The sequence below is a fragment of the Pristiophorus japonicus genome, chromosome 15 (assembly GCF_044704955.1).
Source record: "Pristiophorus japonicus isolate sPriJap1 chromosome 15, sPriJap1.hap1, whole genome shotgun sequence".
NCBI classification, from domain to species: domain Eukaryota; kingdom Metazoa; phylum Chordata; class Chondrichthyes; family Pristiophoridae; genus Pristiophorus; species Pristiophorus japonicus.
The window spans coordinates 3,706,331-3,726,787 of NC_091991.1; the positions used below are offsets into that span (position 1 = coordinate 3,706,331).

General features: G+C 48.6%; 1 protein-coding gene across 1 annotated transcript in view; it reads right to left on the reverse strand.

The window, feature by feature from the left end:
• The window catches only part of LOC139280568 (decorin-like), a 67,399-nt gene that overhangs the window by 21,076 nt on the left and 25,866 nt on the right, over positions 1-20,457 (reverse strand). The window contains exon 3 of the mRNA XM_070900074.1: positions 6,769-6,881. Within this exon, the coding sequence (XP_070756175.1) occupies positions 6,769-6,881 (113 nt within the window). The remainder of the gene's footprint in view (positions 1-6,768; positions 6,882-20,457) is intronic.

Sequence of the window (20,457 nt, forward strand, 5' to 3'; positions counted from 1 at the left end):
GTTAAAAAAAAGGAGGAAAGAGAGCAAAATTGGGCAGAGGTTTCAGCATCTACCCACCCCCCCCTTCCTGACAACCCCTCGAAGAACTTTATACGGTTCAATGGGATCACCTCCAGAGGTCCAACCCACTCATTTGGCCTTGCTTGTTGATTGCTTTGCTGATGGACCTTAGGTGGCTGCATTGTGTGTCAGCAGCAGAGGTTGCCGTGTTCGGCCTACAGCACTTTATGTTGAATACAATTATTGTCACTCCTGTGGGCCAGGTTCTGCCAAATGCAGCAGGCCATTTGCAATGTTAACGGCGCTCAGTTTACGCCTGCGGGCAGCGACTCGGCAGGGGGTAGGGGAGGCAAGCGATGCAAGCAGAGGTTTCCCAGGAAGTGGCCACTTAGCAGGTAAGTGGCTCCATGTAGGGTCAAAATAATTTGGAAAGGAATCCAAATTCCACAGGAAAGCAAGGCAAACATGGGGCCCAGAAAATGTAGCCCGTGGGTAAAGGATGCAATGCTGCAAGGCCGGTTTGGGGGCTGGTGCCCTGGAAGTGCCACCACACGAGGTGAACAAGTTGACCTGGTTGGCATTTCATGGTTCTCGCTCCAAAAGGTAACAGGCAGCATGCCTGGCACAATGTGACAGACGGTCAACTGATCGGTCCCTGGGATCGGAGGGTTGATCTCTGAGGAGCGATTGAGTAGATTGGATCGCTACTCTCTGGAGTTTAGAAGAATGAGAGGTGATCTCATTGAAAGATGTAAGATTCTGAGGGGGGGCTTTGACAGAGTAGATGCTGAGAGGTTGTTTCCCCTGCCTGGAGTGGCTAGAACTAGGGGGCACAGTCTCAGGATAAGACTGAGATGACAAGGTAATTGTTCACTCAGAATCTTTGGAATATTCTGCCCCAGAGGGCTGTGGAGGCTCAGTCGTTGAGTATATTCAAGACTGATATCGATAGATCTTTGGACGTGAGGGGAATCAAGGGATATAGGGATTGGGCGGGAAAGTGGAGTTGAGGTCGAAGATCAGCCGAGTGGCCTGCTCCTGCTCCTATTTCCCACTCCAGGAGCACAACAAATCTAGACTCCAGTGCAGTGCTGAGGGAGTGCTGCACTGTCGGAGGTGCCGTCTTTTGGATGAGACGTTAAACCGTGGCCCCGTCTGCTCTCTCAGGTGGATGTAAAAGATCCCATGGCACTATTTTGAAGAAGAGCAGGGGAGTTATCCCTGGTGTCAAGGGGCCAATATTTATCCCTCAATCAACATCACTAAAATATAGATTATCTGGTCATTATCACATTGCTGCTTGTGGGAGCTTGCTGTGCGCAAGTTGGCTGCCGCATTTCCCACATTACAACAGTGACTGCACTTCAAAAGTACTTCATTGGCTGTAAAGTGCTTTGAGGCGTCCGGTGCTATATAAATGCACGTCTTTCTTTTGTTGATTCTTATATTCTTCTACTTTCAGTACTTGCGTGACCCAGGAACAGATACAGGGTTGCCAACTCTGGGTGGGTGTATTTCTGGAGGTTCTATCACATGACCTCCTTCCACAAACCGCCCTGCCTCCACACTCCTGCTATTGGTCTACCCTCGCGGTGCCCTGCCTTCCCGCAGCCAATTGGAAAACGAACAGACTCTGCACTATCCGATTGGATGATTCTTGACTTTCAGTCAAACAGCATTTCCACACCTGCCCCCCCCCACATCTCCAATGGTTTTATAACTAGTAAACAAAAGCATTCACAGAAAATGTTTACTATTTTGTTTGATATGCCAATGGTTTTTCTCCTGGGGTGTCCTGCAGATTAATGTTCAATTCCTGGATACTCCAGAGCAATCCTGGAGAGTTGGCAACCCTTGGCAGATAGAAGCCATGCTGTAAGTAAGCTGCCAAGGTAACTGTAGCCAGTGGTACCAGGCAGATAGCCCAGGTTTCGCTGGTTAAGCCGGTCTATATTTAACACTCTTTCATTGCTTATCAAGTATGCCCAATATCCAATGTGACACTCAATCAAGCTGCCACTTAAAACCAAACATCGAAGTGTGTTGTGAAATAATTCTAACGCAATGTCACTGCATGATGCATTACCACTTACTGACTCACAGGATAGTCGAAAGGTTAGCCAGATGTGTTCCTACAACTTACACTATACTCCATAGAATCTTACAGCACAGAAGGAGGCCATTCAGTCCATTGTCTTTCAATCCAGTTCGTTCCATTTCTGTGCTTAACTCACACCCAGTCCCACTCACCCATCACCCCCTGTGCTCACTGCCCCGTGTCCTAACTCGCACCAAGTCCCACTCACCCATCACCCCCTGTGCTCACTGCCCCGTGTCCTAACTCGCACCGAGTCCCACTCACCCATCACCCCCTGTGCTCACTGCCCCGTGTCCTAACTCGCACCAAGTCCCACTCACCCATCACCCCCTGTGCTCACTGCCCCGTGTCCTAACTCGCACCCAGTCCCACTCACCCATCACCCCCTGTGCTCACTGCCCCGTGTCCTAACTCGCACCGAGTCCCGCTCACCCATCACCCCCTGTGATCACTGCCCCGTGTCCTAACTCGCACCGAGTCCCACTCACCCATCACCCCCTGTGCTCACTGCCCCGTGTCCTAACTCGCACCGAGTCCCGCTCACCCATCACCCCCTGTGCTCGCTGCCCCATGTCCTAACTCACACCGAGTCCCGCTCACCCATCACCCCCTGTGCTCACTGCCCCGTGTCCTAACTCGCACCGAGTCCCGCTCACCCATCACCCCCTGTGCTCACTGCCCCGTGTCCTAACTCGCACCGAGTCCCGCTCACCCATCACCCCCTGTGCTCGCTGACCTACATTGGCTCCCAGTTAAGTAATGTCTTGATTTCAAAATTCTCATCCTTGTTTTCCAATCCCTCCATGCCCTCGCCCCTCCCTATCTCTGTAATCTCCTCCAGCCCCACAACCCCCCGAGATGTCTACGCTCCTCTAATTCTGCCCTCCTGAGCATCCCTGATTATAATCGCTCCACCATCGGTGGCCGTGCCTTCTGTTGCCTGGGCCCCAAGCTCTGGAACTTCCTCCCTAAACCTCTCCGCCTCTCTACCTCTCTTTCCTTCTTTAAGATGCTCCTTAAAACCTACCTCTTTCACCAAGTTTTTGGTCATTTGCCGTAATTTCTTCTTATGTGGCTCGGTGTCAACATTTTTTTTGTCTTATAACACTCCTGTGAAGCGCCTTGGAATGTTTTACTACGTTAAAGGCGCTATATAAATACAAGTTGTTGTTGTTATGGTTATGCCATGATGTTATTCAATGGCGGAGCAGATTCGAGGGGGCAAATGGCCAACTCCTGCTCCTATTTCTTATGTTCTTATGTTTAAATGAGAGGATGAGATGGAACACAAGGGAGCAGGCCTGAACTGGACAATGGCTCTAGAAATTGCAGAGCTGGGTGGAGGCCACCCTACAAGGGAATAGAAGGAGTAGGGAAAGGCCCACAGTGAGTATCTTACAATGTGAGCTCTGTTTGACGGTGTCTTGCATCCACATTGTAACACTGTTCCATTCCAGTCATTCTAGGCCTAGTACGAGCAGAACATAAGAAATACGGGCAGGAGTCGGCCATTCGGCCCCTCGAGCCTGCTCCACCATTCAATAAGATCACGGCTGATCTTCTACCTCAACTTCACTTTCCTGCCCTATCCCCATATCCCTTGATCTCTTTAATATTCAAACATCTATCCATCTCTGTCTTGAATATACTTAATGACTGAGCCTCCACAGCCCTCTAGGGTAGAGAATTCCAAAGATTCACCACCTGAGTGAAGAAATTTCTCCTCATCTCAGTCCCTAAATGGCCGACCCCTTATCCTGAGACTGTGACCCCTGGTTCTAGACTCCCCAGCCCGGGGGAAACATCCTCCCTGCATCTACCCTGTTAAGCCCTGTAAGAATTGTGTATGTTTCAATGAGATCATCTCTCATTCTTCTAAACTCCAGAGAATATAGAAACATAGAAACATAGAAAATAGGTGCAGGAGTAGGCCATTCAGCCCTTCTAGCCTGCACTGCCATTCAATGAGTTCATGGCTGAACATGCACTTCAGTACCCCCTTCCTGCTTTCTCGCCATACCCCTTGATCCCCCGAGTAGTAAGGACTTCATCTAACTCCCTTTTGAATATATTTAGTGAATTGGCCTCAACTACTCTCTGTGGTAGAGAATTCCACAGGTTCACCACTCTCTGGGTGAAGAAGTTTCTCCTCATCTCGGTCCTAAATGGCTTACCCCTTATCCTTAGACTAGTCTCCTCAACCTCTCTATCCCAGGAATCAGTCTTGTGAACCTTCATTGCACTCCCTCTATGTGTATCCTTCCTTAGATAATGAGACCCAAACTGTACACAATACTCCAGATATGGTCTCACCAGGGCCCTGTATAGTTGAGTACTGTCAGGGACTGCCAGTGGCCCACAATAAGATAACACCTGCGTCCCTCTCACCAATGTTAGCCAGGAACTAGTTAGTGAGTTTGAGGAGGATATCTACTGGTGGAACATTCCACCTTGGCCGGGGTGTAAAACGGCCGGGAGTGAATCGGCCTTCCATTATATCTCCCGCCGAATGTATTTTTCCATTGTCATCAACGGAAAGTCAGGGGAGCAGGTGGTGGGCGGGAAGCGAGTTATAATGGGCGGCAGATTTGCTATCACCCGTTTTACACGATCGGCAATGTTAAAAGCTCCGCCCTTAAGGTTGGCCCTTCCACTCCCCCATACCCAACAGCACTGTGGGAGCACCTTCACCACACGGACTGCAGCGGTTCAAGAAGGCGGCTCACCACCACCTTCTCCGGGGCAATTAGGGATGGGCAATAAATGCCGGCCTTGCCAGCGACGCCCACATCCCGAGAATGAACGTTTAAAAAGACTGCGTAAGGATGACAGGTTTCCATCCCTGAAGAACATCCGTGAACCAGATTGGGGTTTTTATTTACGATAAATCAACAGCTTCATGGTCACTTTTACTGGCATTTTATTCCCGGATTTTTTTTAACTAATTTAAATTCTCAAACTACTGTTTGAATTTACACTCTGCTGTGATTATTTGTCCAGGCCTCTGCATTACCAGCCCAGTACTCTCCCGTAACCTACGTAATGAATTGCAAAGGGACCGCAGCGAGAACATTGAGGCAAATATAACTCCTTTAGTTAATCGGTAAGGATGATAAAATCAAACAGGATCACTTACATTGGATTACACGGGATATACGGCACAGAAACCGGCCATTCGGCCCAACCAGTCCATGCCGGCGTTTATGCTCCACTCGAGCCTCCTCCCGTCTTTCCTCATCTAACTCTATCAGCATAACCCTCTATTCCCTTCTCCCTCATGTGTTTGTCTAGCCTCCCCTTAAATGCATCGATACTATTCGCCTCAACCCCTCCCTGCAGCGAGTTCCACATTCTCACCACTCTCTGGGTAAAGAAGTTTCTCCTCAATTCCCTATTGGATCTCAGTGACTAAGTTGGATTGATGGTCTCTAATTATGCTCTTCCCCACAAGTGGAAACATTCTCTCTGTATCCACTCGATCAAAACCTTTCATCATTTTAAAGACCTCTATTAGGTCACCCCTCAAGAGAAAAGAGAGCCAGCCTGTTCACCCTTTCCTGATATGTATACCCTCGCATTTCTGGTATCATTCTTGTAAATCTTCTCTGCACCCTCTCCAGTGCCTCTGTATTCTTTTTATAATATGGCGACCAGAACTGTACACAGTACTCTCAGTGTGGTCTAATTTATGACAAAACTAACTCAAGTAAAAAACGTAACAAATTCTAATTTTGTTCCCTTTGTCCACAATGACCTCCAGTCCCTCCGGTGCCCACTGGTTGCAGAAGGCCTCGAGCATACTGGTGGACACCGTGTGCTCCATCTCCAGGGATGTTTGAGTGCAGACATAGCCATGGAAGAGAGGCAGGCATCCGGAGCAAGCACCCACATTGGCCTCGGTCCTCTGGATCTGTTAATGGCCACGCGCAGGGGCAGACTTACGGGGAGGTCCTCCGACTTGCCCACACCCCTCTGCATCGGGCGACCAAAGATCAGGAGTGTGGGGACTGAAGTGCAACCAGCAATAGAGGAACATCCCCCTCAAATAATGGGAGAGGGGCTGCATTGAGGCAAGCTCAAGGTGACGATTGAGAGCTCAACGTTACTGCTCATAGAGACATGTCAAGACTCGAGGGATAATTGATCCCTGGGATGAGAGGGCTGTCCTCTGAGGAGAGATTGAGTAGAATGGGCCTATACTCTGGAGTTTAGAAGAATGAGAGGTGATCTCATTGAGCCTTACAAGATTCTGAGGGGGATTGACAGGGTAGATGCTGAGAGGATGTCTCCCTCTGGCTGGAGAGTCTAGAACCAGGGGTCACAGTCTCAGGATAAGGGGCAGGCCATTTAAGACAGCGATGAGGAGATATTTCTTCACTTGGAGGGTTGTGAATCTTTGAAATCCTCTGCCCCAAAGGGCTGTAGATGCTGAATCATTGAGTATATTTAAGGCTGAGATCGATAGATTTTTGAACTCTAAGGGAATCAAGGGATATGGAGATGGGCAGGCGGAGAGTGTTGAGGTTGAAGATTAGCCATGATCTTATTGAATGGCGAAGCAGGCCTGGGGAGCCATATGGCCTCCTCCTGCTCCTAATTCTTATGTTTTTACAATTCTTTACATGGGTGACTCCCTCATAAATAAAAGTCAATGTTGAAAGGTAGCTTACATTGAGGTTCTTTAGGTTCTTGAAGTCGTTTTCTTTTATCTCTGTGATCTTGTTGTTCTGCAGGTCGAGTAGTGTGGTATCTTTGGGTATGTGGTCTGGCACCCTGGTCAGACCTGTTTCAGCAGAAGGATAAAAAGACGTTACTTTTAAGGGTTTAAGCACCACCTTGTAGACTCATGTCAAGTGGTCGAACTCTCACCTTCAACACTGAGGGGGAGAAATTGGCCTCCTTTGTGCCTCCCATTAGCGCCTCTTGGGGGCGATAACGAGGCGCTAAAGGCTTACCGGCCGGGCGCAGCGAGATTATCGTCGCCCGTGAACTTCCATGGCAGTTTAGCACTGGCGCTAAAACATACCGCCTCGCTCTCCTGCACCCCGGCGATCATGACATCATCCGATGCGCAGAGCCCCGTTACCGCCCCCGATGTGATATTCGCTCCCGCCCCCTGCAGAATTGCCGGGCGTTAACAACGGCAGCTGCAGAGGGCGTGGTGACCTCGGCCGGCCGCTTGGGGAGCGCTAATTAAAGGCAGCGGTGTTCAGGGAGGGCAACGTTGAATAATGTCCAAATAGTGCTTTTTTCTCCATTTTATTTTTTTCCATCCGCGAGTGATTGGCCCTACAATCTCTCAGAGGACTTGGGGCTGCTCCGTGCATATCGCGGGGGCTGTCATCGACCATTGCCAGCCTTAGCCTTCAATACCCACAGCATTGGCCCGTCCCTTTAATGCGCTCTCAGGGAAGTGGTAATGCTTGACTTAGTGCTCCAATATCCTAAACCAGAAGTTCGCGTCAGAATCAATTGTGTACCGCCTGCCGATACTTTGGTGCTCCCGCAAAAGTATTGCCCCAGATGGGGAGCACCGTAACTTCTATCCCCGAAGGTTGTGAGTTCAAGACCCAATCCAGGCAGACAATGAATGAAGCAAGTTTCTGAAGCAACAACACCATTGTAAGGTCAGAAACGCGGCAGCCAATTGGCGCACAGCAAGCTCCCGCCAACTGCAGTGTGATTTAGACCAGATAATCTCTATTTGTTGAAGTGATGTTGGTTGAAGGATAAATATTGGCCGGGACACCGGGGAGAACTCCCCTGCTCTTCTTCGAAATAGTGGCCACGGGATCTCTTATGTCCTCCCGAAAGATGGCACCTCCAACAGCGCATTAGTGCCGTAAAAGGGGCGGAGCTATGTAATTGAGTGACAGAGGGGTGCAGCGGAATTATCAGGAAGCGACGCAAACGACGGAGGAAATTGTCGCATGCCAATATTTCAACGTAAAATCAGCGTAAATTGGTCCAGGGCAAGTTTCTCGGGTGAGGAGGAGTGGGAGGGCGAATTAGAAAACATCGCTACAAGAAATTCTGGGCCACACGTCGAGGGAAGGACACCGATATTTATTCAGAGATATGAAAGGCGAGACCAGGCAAGGGAAAGAATTACAGCCTCTGGGAAACGAACTCTGTCGCTCCAAACGTTCTCCATATTAACTCTCAGGATACACGTCGATGGAATCAGTTGATTTATTTTGGAGGCGGGTGAGCAGATGTTCCTAACGCTGAGTGTTATCTCCCTTGCAATCTGCTGAGCTATCGAGCCAGGAGTGAGCATTGGTGAGAGTGCTGCTAATCGTTCACCTTGACACCGTCACCTGGTGTGCGTCAGTTAGAACACTTTCCAGTTGCAGCACAAAAGAAAAAGCCCCCTCCTTTTTTATTCTCTTAACGACTCAAAACAGGCAAAGCACGTGTCCCAGGGCTTAACGCTCCATTTCTGCCAACGTGTAATTCACTTAATGCTACACAGATGCCTCGACTACACAGCCCCAGGAATGAAAGTCTAGCAGATCAATGACAAACAAATTTAATTTAATTGAAGACCTAAACCATTGATAAAAGAAATGTGCCTGATGATTTATGTAGAATTTACAGCACAGAAACAGGCTGTGGAGGCTCAGTTGTTGAGTATATTCAAGACGGAGATCGATGGATTTTTGGATATTAAGGGAATCAAGGAATTATGGGGATAGTGCAGGAAAGTGGAGTTGAGGTAGAAGATCAGCCATGATCTTATTGAATGGCGGAGCAGGCTCGAGAGGCCGAATGCCCGACTCCTGCTCCTAATTCTTATGTTCTTATTCGGCCCATCGCTCCGTGCCGGGGTTTATGCTCCACACCAGACCCCTCCCACCCCTCTTCATCTCACCCCATCACCATATCCTCTATTCCTTTCTCCCTCATGTGTTTATCCAGCTTCCCCTTAAATACATCGATACTATTCGCCTCAACCCCTCCCTGTGGCAGCGAGTTCCACATTCTCACCACTCTCTGGGTAAAGAAGTTTCTCCTGAATTCCCCATTGGATTTATTAGTTACTATCTTAATATTGACGGCCCCTAGTTTTGGACCCTTCCACAAGTGGAAGCATTACTCTACGTCAACCCATCGAACGAACCCCTTCATAATCTTAACTTTCTCAGTCTTCTCTTTCCCGGAGAAAATAGCCCCAGCCCTTTCAGATTTAATTCTCTCAGATTGCCTACAATTTGTGTCAAACATAGGGCGTGTACTTGTTGACACATTTACACCAAATGATTGAGCAGCGTTTGGTTCTGACATGAGAAGATTTCTGAACGTCCATTTAAAAGGACCAAAATAATCAACCTTGGCTTACTGTTTCTACATAAACTACATAAACTGGAGGTGATCCAAAACTCGACTGCCCCGTGTCCTAACTCGCACCGAGTCCCGCTCACCCATCACCCCTGTGCTCACTGACCTACATTGGCTCCCGGTTAAGCAACGCCTCGATTTCAAAATTCTCATCCTTATTTCAAAATCCCTCCATGGCCTCGCCCCTCTCTATCTCTGTAATCTCCTCCAGCCCCCCCCCCTCCCCCCCTCGAGATCTCTGCGCTCCTCTAATTCTGCCCTCTTGAGAATCCCTGATTATAATCGCTCAACCATCGGTGGCCGTGCCTTCTGTTGCCTGGGCTCCAAGCTCTGGAACTCCCTCCCTAAACCTCTCCGCCTCTTTACCTCTCTTTCCCCCTTCAAGACATTCCTTAAAACCTCCCTCTTCCTGCGCTAATTTCTACTTATGCGGCTCGGTGTCAAATTTCTTACCTCATAACACTCCTGTGTAGCGCCTTGGGACGTTTCACTACGTTAAAGGCACTATATAAATACAGGTTGTTGTTGTTTGCCGATAGGACCAGGCGAGTGTCACCAGGATTAGTTTGTGCATTTGTTCTTCCCTCGTTCTACCTCCAACCCAAAGAAAGCAGTTTGTGCGATGAGAAAAGTCAAAGGCTAACGTTATCACAGGAAAATTCTTAATTGCCACAAACTGAAGCAGCATTGTTTTCCCCCGGCAGCACGAGGGTCCTATCCTGACCCGTGTCTCTTTACATTACAGCAAGTGCAGGGTTCCCAATTTCAGAAAGTTTATGAGAGAGTAATTGGCGATAGATTATTTCCACTGGTTGGCAAATTGGCAACAAGTGGAGGGGCGGGGTTAATGATTGAGGATTATCATTCCTCCAATTCTGGCCTTGAGCATCCTCGCTTTCCATCGCACCACCATCGGTGGCCGTGTCTTCAGCTGCCTGGGCCCCAAGCTCTGGAACTCCCTCCCTAAGCCTCTCCGCCTCTCTACCTCTCTTTCCTCCTTTAAGACACTCCTTAAAACCTACCTCTTTGACCAAGCTTTTGTTCATCTGTTCTAATATCTCCTTATGTGGCTCGGTGTCACACTTTTGTTTGAAAATCTACATTAAAGGCGCTAGATAGGTGCAAGTTGTTGTTGTTGTTGTTGTGGAAGAGCGGGAAGGGGGAAGTTAAACTATTTTTCCACACACGCACACACACGGGGTTATTAGAACATGTTTATGATCTTAAAATAACACTCAAAACAGGAATCTTGGTGAAGTGAAATGAATGGATGAAGGAGGCCTTTCGGCCCGCCGAGCTCATTCTTTCACAGAGGCCTGAGATTTCCCCAACTCCCATCACAATGCCCAGCTTCCCCTCGGGGGATAGATCTTCCTCAGGGAGACGTCCGGTCTCCCGCTGTGACTCTGGCAGAATTGTGAATGTAAAACTTCCAGTTACCACACCTAGGGAGGACCTGAATTGGATTTAAGTGGAGCAGACCGTTGATTTAGACTGCTGGCCAGCTCCACTGATGTCGAGGCAATATCTGCGTGATGTGCCTGCGAGCTACCTGACTAAATGTAGTGTTAGGGCAAGGCAGGAGCCAGCCGATGGAGAAGAGGAATGAGACTGCAGGTTTACATTGAAAAGCCCAGGCATGTCTCTAAATTAGTCCTGAGGTGAGGATGATCTTGTTAAGCCAGTACCAGCTCTGAAGTAAACAGGCAACACATTTCATAGATTCGTACAGCACAAAGGCCATTCGACCCATCGTTCCTGTGCTGGCTCTTTGAAAGAGCGATCCCATTTGTCCCACTCCCCCCGCCCTTTCCCTGTTCATTGGCTGTCGCGTTTCCCTATATTGTAACCATGAGTACACTTCAAGAGTACTTAATTGGCTGTAAAGTGCTTTTGGACGTCCTGAGATTGTGAAAGGCGCTATTTAAATGCACCTTCTTCATCTTCATAGTCCTGCAATTTTTTCCTTTTCAAGTATTTATCCAATTCCCGTTTGAAAGTTACGATTGAATCTGCTCCCACCGCCCTTTCAGGCAGCGCGTTCCCGATCACAACAACTCGCTGCGTTAAAAAAACATTCTTCTCATCTCCCCAGAAGTTGTGCCAATTATCTTAAATCTGTGTCCTCGGCCTACCAACCCTCCTGCCAGTGGAAACAGCTTCTCTCTGTCGACACTCATCATTTTATTTTAATGGTGTTGTCGTAGGGAATGGAGTCTGTATCCATCCTGAAACCTGAACACCTTTATTGTGATGAGGAATGAGACTGAGGTGACCATTGTGGACCAACCCATCACAAAGGGAGGAAGCACCAGGTGAGAACAGAGCCTACACGTTAGACCCCATTAAGATGGAGACAAACTTCGGTCTTAAAAGGAATTACAATCTATTGCCCTGGTCCATTCCGCAGTCACACCCAGCACCCTCTCCCCTTCCCACGGCACCTTCCCGTGCAAGTGCAGGAGATGCAACACCTGCCCCTTTTACCCCCTCCCTTCCCACTGTCCAAAGCCCCAAACACTCCTTCGAGGTGAAACAGCGAGTTACCTGTACTTCTTGCAATGTAGTATACTGTATTCGCTGCTCACAGTGTGGTCTCTACATTGGGGAGACCAAGTGTAGATTGGGTGAGCGCTTTGTGGAGCACCTCCGTTCAGTCCATAAGTGTGACCCTGAGCTTCCGGTCGTCTGATACTTTAATTCCCCGCTCCACTCCCACTCTGACCTCGGTCCTCGGTCTCCTGCACTGTTCCAATGAAGCTCAACGCAAGCTCGAGGAACAGCACCTCATCTTTCGTTCAGGCACTTTACAGCCTTCGGGACTCAACATCGAGTTCAACAATTTCAGACCAGAACCTCGGCCCATCTTTGGCTCCTTTCCCCCCACCACCCCCCCCACCACCCACCCCCCGATCTTATGTTTTTTTTCTCTTTGTCTCCAATAGCAGCTTGTCATTATCCCACCATTCACACCCGATCTCGACTAACCTTTTTCTAACTCCTGCCATTACCATCTCAATGCGTCCCATCATCCCTCTTGTCTTTCTAATCTCTCCTGCCTTCCACCCTATCACTGACCTTCCCTTTTGTTCTTTCTTCCCCTCCCCCTTTCAGTGCTGGTTAAGAATCCGTTCTTTCCGAACACTCTCCAGTTCTGACGAAGGGTCACCGACCCGGAACGTTAACTCCGCTTCCTCTCCACAGACGCTGCCTGACCCGCTGAGATTTTCAGCATTCTCGGTTTTTATTTCAGATTCCAGCATCTGCGGTATTTTGCTTTTGTACAGTCGACTGCCCCTTTGTGTTCTTTCAGCTGAGTTAGCAATTCCACAACGTTCCAACAACATCTTGTGGAATTCGCTGCCACAGGGAGGGGTTGAGGCGAATAGTATCGATGCATTTAAGGGGAGGTTAGACAGGCATATGGGGGAGAAGGGAATAGTGGATTATGCTGATAGATTTAGATGAGGAAAGACGGGAGGAGGCTCGAGTGGAGCATAAACGCCGGCACGGACTGGTTGGGCCAAATGGCCTGTTTCTGTGCTGGATATCCTGTGTAATAGTAAAAATAAGTCCAAAGGCCCTTCACAGAAGCGTAAGTAAAAAAATAGATACTGAGCCAAAGGAGGAAGTATTAGGAGGGGTGACAAAATCCTTGGTCCAAAAGTTGGCTTAAAGCGAGGTCTGAAAGGAGGAGGGGGAGAAGGGTTGCAGAGAGAATTCCACTGCGTGAGGTCTAGGTGGCTGATAGCATGATCGCCAACGGAGGAGCAAAGAGACGGGAGCAATCCACAAAGGGCCAGAGCCAGAAGAAGGAGAGGTTGGGAAGGTGGTTTGAGCTTTTAAAGAAAGAAGACTTGCATTTATATAGCGCCTTTCATGACCACCGGATGTGTCAAAAGCGCTTTACAGCCAAAGAAGTACTTTTTGCAGGATAGTCACTGTTGTACTATGGGAAACGCGGCCGCCAATTTGTGCACAGCAAACTCCCATAAACATCACCATCATCATCATCATAGGCAGTCCCTCGGAATCGAGGAAGACTTGCTTCCACTCTTAAAAATGAGTTCATAGGTGGCTGAACAGTCCAATACGAGAACCACAGTCTCTGTCACAGGTGGGACAGACAGTGGTTGAGGGAAAGGGTGGGTGGGACTGGTTTGCTGCACGCTCTTTCCGCTGCCTGCGCTTGGTTTCTGCACGCTCTCGGCGATGAGACTCGAGGTGCTCAGCGCCCTCCCGGATGCACTTCCTCCACTTAGGGCGGTCTTTGGCCAGGGACTCCCAGGTGTCAGTAGGGATGTTGCACTTTATCAGGGAGGCTTTCAGGGTGTCCTTGAAACGTTTCCTCTGCCCACCTGGGGCTCGTTTGCCATGAAGGAGTTCTGAGTAGAGCGCTTGCTTTGGGAGTCTCGTGTCTGGCATGCGAACAATGTGGCCTGCCCAGCGGAGCTGATCGAGTGTGGTCAGTGCTTCGATGCTGGGGATGTCGGCCCGGTCGAGGACGCTAATGTTGGTGCGTCTGTCCTCCCAGGGGATTTGCAGGATCTTGCGGTGGCATCGTTGGTGGTATTTCTCCAGCGACTTGAGGTGTCTACTGTACATGGTCCATGTCTCTGATCCATACAGGAGGGCGGGTATTACTACAGGCCTGTAGACCATGAGCTTGGTGGTAGATTTGAGGGCCTGGTCTTCAAACACTCTTTTCCTCAGGCGGCTGAAAGCTGCACTGGCGCACTGGAGGCGGTGTTGGATCTCGGCGTCGATGCCTACTCTTGTTGATAAGAGGCTCCCGAGATATGGGAAATGGTCCACGTTGTCCAGGGCCGCGCCGTGGATCCTGATGATTGGGGGGCAGTGCTGTGCGGCGAGGACAGGCTGGTGGAGGACCTTTGTCTTACGGATGTACTGGAGGAAGTGCATCCGGGAGGGCGCACAGCAAACTCCCACAAACAGCAATGTAATAATGAGCAGATAATCTGTTTTAGTGATGTTGATTGAGGGATAAATATTGACCCCAGGACACCGGGGATAACTCCCCTGCTCTTCTTTGAAATAGAGCCATGGGATCTTTTACATCCACCTGAGAGAGCAGACGGAACCTCGGTTTTAAACTCTCATCTGAAAGACGGCACCTCTGACAGTGCAGCACTCCCTCAGTACTGCACTGGGAGTGTCAGCCTGGATTTTTGTGCTCGAGCCCATGGGGTGGGGACATGAACTCACGACCTTCTGACTTAGAGACGAGTGTGCTACCCACTGAGCCACGGCTGACAATGTTGAGGGAACAAGAACCATGGTTGGTCAGCGAGGGCAGGAATGATGGGTAAGTGAGAGTAGGTGCAGGATTAGATCTAGGCAGGAGAGCTTTGGATGTGCTGAAGTTTATAGTGGGTGGAGATGGGAGTCCGCCCAGGGGAGGATTGGAATGGTCGAGTCTGGCGGTGACAAAGACTGAACAAATAATGTAACAAAATAATGTAATCCAATCATTCCATAAGAACATAAGAAATAGGAGCAGGAGTAGGCCACTGGCCCCTCGAGTCTGCTCCGCCATTTAATAAGATCATGGCTGATCCGATCATGGACTCAGCTCCACTTCCCCGCCCGCTCCCCATAACCCCTTATCCTCTTATCGCTCAAAAATCTGTCTATCTCCACCTTAAAAATATTCAATGACCCAGCCTCCACAGCTCCCTGGGATAGAGAATTCCACAGATTTACAATCCTCTGAGAAAAGAAATTCCTCCTCATCTCAGTTTTAAATGAGCGGCCTCTTATTCCAAGACTATGTCCCCTAGTTCTAGATTCCCCCACAAGGGGAAACATCCTCTCTGCATCCACCCTGTCCAGACACCTCAGAATCTTATATGTTTCAATAAGATCACCTCTCATTCTTCTAAATTCCAATGAGTAGAGGCATAACCTGCTCAACCTTTTTTCATAAGTCAACCCCCTCATCTCCGAAATCAATATAGTGAACCTTCTCTGAACTGCCTCCAATGAAAGTATATCTTTTCGTAAATACGGAGACCAAAACTGTACGCAGTACTCCAGGTCTGGCCTCACCAATACCCTGTACAGTTGTAGCAGGACTTCTCTGCTTTTATACTCTATCCCCTCTCGCAATAAAGGCCAACATTCCATTTGCCTTCCTGATTACTTGCTGTACCTGCATGCTCACTTGTTGTTCCACATTACGGTGACACAGCTCTCACTGGACCAATGAAAACTACTCTTTCAAATTATTTGTAGGTAATAGCCTCTCATTTTACACCAGGACATTACATTGGGTATATACAGCTCCAGTTAGACGGGTCCTGACATGTGCATTAGATTATATACAGATATTCACACCCCTGTACAGATGGCTCATACTGCTCGTACCAAAGTTAACCACGGAAAGTGTGGTCTGGAGGTGATTGTTGCAGGAAGATTCCTTTCTAAAAGGAGTATCCCAAAGTTGCAAGAAAAACAACTCAGTTTAATAAGGAGTTGACCTCCACACATTTTACAAAGGCAACTGCAAATGTTTGGTGTAGTTTTAAAGGTTTCACCCAGACTACTTTCAAAACAAGAATAACTTGCATTTATATAGCGCCTTTAATGTAGTGAAACGTCCCAAGGTGTTTCGCTAGAGCATTATCAGACAATGTTTGACACCGAGCCACACAAGGAGATATTAGGATAGGTGACAAGGTGGGTTTTAAAGAGTGTCTTAAAGGAGGAGAGAGAGGCAGAGAGGTTTAGGGAGGGAATTCCAGAGCTTAGGGCCCAGGCAGCTGAAGGCACGGCCGCCAATGGTGGGGCGATTATAATCGGGAATGCTCAAAAGGCCAGAGTTATAGGGATGTCGGACTGGAGGAGGTTACAGAGATCGGAAAACTGGTTATCAACCTAATTTCCGTGAGACATACAAACAAAGAACACAGCACAGAAGGAGGCCTTTCGGCTCATCTGGTCTGTGCCGGCTCTTTGCTAGAGCTATCCAGAAACCGATCCCACTGCCCTACTCTCATCCCGAGGCCCTGTGTCTTTTTCTACTTCAAATAGTTATCCAAATTTCTGCTTCAAAAAATGCAATGATCTTTGCCTCAACCACTCCCTGTGGTAAAGCAGTGCATACTCCAACTACCCGAGATATCCGAGGGTCTTAAAATAAGTGGCTGCAGAGATAGTGGATGCATTGGTTGTAATCTACCAAAATTCCCTGGATTCTGGGGTGGTCCCAGCGGATTGGAAAACCGCAAATGTAACGCCCCTATTTAAAAAATGAGGGAGACAGAAAGCAGGAAACTATAGACCGGTTAGCCTAACATCTGTGGTTGGGAAAATGGTGGAGTCCATTATTAAGGAAGCAGTAGCGGAACATTTGGGAAAACAAAATTCAATCAAGCAGAGTCAGCATGGTTTTATGAAAGGGAAATCATGTTTGACAAATTTGCTGGAGTTCTTTGAGGATGTAACAAGCGGGGTGGATAAGGGAGAGCCAGTGGATGTGGTGTATTTGGATTTCTAGAAGGCATTTGATAAGGTGCCATATAAAAGGTTACTGTACATGATAAGAGCTCACGGGGTTTGGGGTAATATATTAGAATGGATAGAGGATTGGCTAACTAACAGAAAACAGAGAGTTGGGATAAATGGTTCATTTTACGGTTGACAAATTGTAACTAGTGGGGTGTCACAGGGATCAGTGCTGGGGCCTCAACTATTTACAATCTACATTAATGACTTGGATGAAAGGACTAAGTGTAATATAGCCAAGATTGCTGATGATCTAAAGCTGGGTGGGAAAGCAAGTTGTGAGGAGGGCACAAACAATCTGCAAAGGGATATAGATAGGCTAAGTGAGTGGGCAAAGATATGGCAGATGGAGTATAATGTGGGAAAGTGTGAGGTTATCCACATTGGCAGAAAAAACAAAAAAGCAAATTATTATTTAAATGGAGCTAAATTACAAAATGCTGCAGTACAGAGGGACCTGGGGGCCTTTGTGCACAAAACACAAAGTGAGTATGCAGGTACAGCAGTAATCAGGAAAGCACATTAAAAAGGGGGATGGAGTATAAAAGCAAAGAAGTCCTGCTACAACTGTACAGGGTATTGGTACCCTAGAGTATTGCGTACAGTTTTGGTCTCCGTAGTTAAGGAAGGATATACTTGCATTGGAGACTGTTCAGAGAAGGTTCACTGGGTTGATTCCCGAGATGAGGGGATTGACTTATGAGGAAAGGTTGAGCAGGTTGGGCCTATACTCATTGGAGTTTAGAAGAATGAGAGGTGATCTTATCGAAACATATGATTCTGAGGGGTAGATGCAGAGAGGATGTTTCCCCTCGTGGAGAAATCTAGAACTAGGGGGCATAGTTTCAGAATAAGGGGACCGCCCATTTAAAACTGGGATGAGGAGGAATTTCTTTTCTAAGAGGGTTGTTAATCTTTGGAATTCACTGCTCCAGAGAGCTGTGGAGGCTGGGTCATTGAATATATTTAAGGTGGATATGGACAGATTCTTGAGCGATAAGGGAGTCAAGGGTTATGGGGAGCGGGCAGGGAAGTGGAGCTGAGCCCAAGATCAGATCAGCCATGATCTTATTGAATGGCGGAGCAGGCTCGAGGGGCCGTATGGCCGACTCCTGCTCCTATTTCTTATGCTCTTAGGACATGGTTTAAAAAATGGGATGGAAGCCTTCGCTGTGCTGGTGGTGTAAGGACTTTGGAGACTTTCAGTGCAGTTGTTCGAGGGTGTGAGGCGTACAATTCGTTACCCATTGACAGTCTCACTCAGATGAAGTTGCCTGCAGGAAATGGAAAAACTTACATTGGTCTAGCAGGGAGTGGTCTTGAGGTTGTGTCTGAGACACTTTATTTGGCAGGATGGAGAAAGCTTTACTCTCTGTCTGACCATGCTGCTCCTAATGTGCTTGATGTTTTCACTGGGTAACGCTGAAAGGGTTTTTTTCCACTTGCTCACATCCTAGACAGCAACCAATGCAAGAAAATAGCACATCACCATCTTGGAAAGAAATTACTTTGAAAATGGAAAGATCCAGCAACGAGCGCTTTGTCCAAGAGTTCTGGCGAATGCATTCTCACCGACAGTGATGTGCCAAGACAACATCAGAAAGCAATGAAATAAGAGCTTGCAGAAAAAACTATTTCCTGCACACCTGATATTTTAGCCTAAATGAAGTCATGGAACTACAGCAGCAAGAGTTTGCTTGAATTAGTTCTCAAACTATTTGCAGGTTTTATTGCTGCAACCAATGCACATTTCAACGTCAATTTAGACCAAGAGGTTATGGATGGACCAGGGTCAAGCAAGGTTGTGTCATTGCACCAACGCTCTTCTCAATCTTCCTTGCTGCAATGCTCCATCTCACCCTCGGTGAGATCCCCGCTGGAGTGAGCTAAATTACTGGACAAACGGGAATCTGTTCAACCTCCGCCACCTCCAGGCCAGATCCAAGGTCGTCCCATCCTCCGTCATTGAATTACAATATCCAGACGGCACTTGCGTCTGCGCACACTCGGAGGCCGAACTCCAAGCTATCGACAACACCTTCACCGAGGCGTACGAGAGCATGGGCCTTACACTAAACATCCGTAAGACAAAGATCCTCCACCAACCTGCCCCCGTCACACAGTACTGCCCCCTGATTATCAAAATCCATGACGCGACCTTGGACAACGTGGACCATTTTCCATATCACGGGAGTCCACTGTCAACAAGGGCAGACATCGATGACCAAGTCCAACACTTCAGTGCACCAGTGCAGTCTTCAGTCACCTGAGGAAGAGAGTGTTTGAAGAACAGGATCTCAAACCCGGCACCAAGCTCACGGTCTACAGAACAGTGGTGATACCCGCCCTCCTATATGGCTCAAAGATATGGACTATGTACAGCAGGCACCTCAAAGCACTGGAGAAATACCACCGACACTGCCTCCACAAGATCCTGCAAATCCATTGGCAGGATAGGCACACCAGCGTCAGTGTTCTCGCTCAGGCCAACATCCCCAGCATCGAAGCACTGACCACGCTCGACCAGTTCCGCTGGGCAGGCCACATCGTCCGCATGGCCGACACGAGACTCCCAAAACAAGCGCTCTACTCAGAGCTCCATCACGGCAAGCGAGCCCCAGGTGGGCAGAGGAAACGCTTCAAGGACACCCTCAAAGCCTCTTTGAAAAAATGCAACATCCCCATTGTCACCTGGGAGTCCCTGGCCCAAGACTGCTCAAAACGGAGGAGAAGCATCCGGGAAGGCGCCAAACACCTCGAGTCCCTTCGCCGGGAGCACGCGGAGGCCAAGCGCAAACAGTGGAAGAAGTGCACGGCAACCCAAGCCCCCCACCCACCCGTCCCTCCAACCACCATCTGCCCCACCTGTGACAGAGACTGTAGGCCCCTCATCGGACTCATCAGTCACCGGAGAACTGGTGTTAGTGTGGGAGCAAGTCATCCTCGACTCCGAGGGACTGCCTGAGGAGAAGAAGAATGTGTCGTGTGATTGTTAAACCTTTGTTAATAAACCAACTAGTTCTTAATAGCAATGTGTTGCTATGAATTCTTAAGCAAGGAGCCCATGAAGCAAATACATTCCACCCGCCCCCCGGTCTCCTCAATGTCCCCCTCCACCCCCCCATTTCCTCCCTTCACTCACCCCAATCTCTTCCTCCCCGCACCTTTGTTAAAATGATGTAACGGCAGTGATGACCTCATTGACCCGCGAGTTTTAGATTTAATTCAAGCACCTCTGCCGACGTAAAGTGGGCAAAGATAAAATGCCAACGGCTTGGTTCCCGCTGGGTGGGGGTGCAGTTAAAACTGACCCCATGACATGTCCCTGGTCTTTCCTGGCTGCTGTAGCGGCTGAGTGGCAGTGTTATATGAATCTATGAACCTGTGGAGGCTGGGTCATTGAATATATTTAAGGTGGAGATAGATGGATTTTTGAGCGCTAAGGTAATAAAGGGTTATGGGGAGCGGGCAGGGAAGTGGAGCTGAGTCCA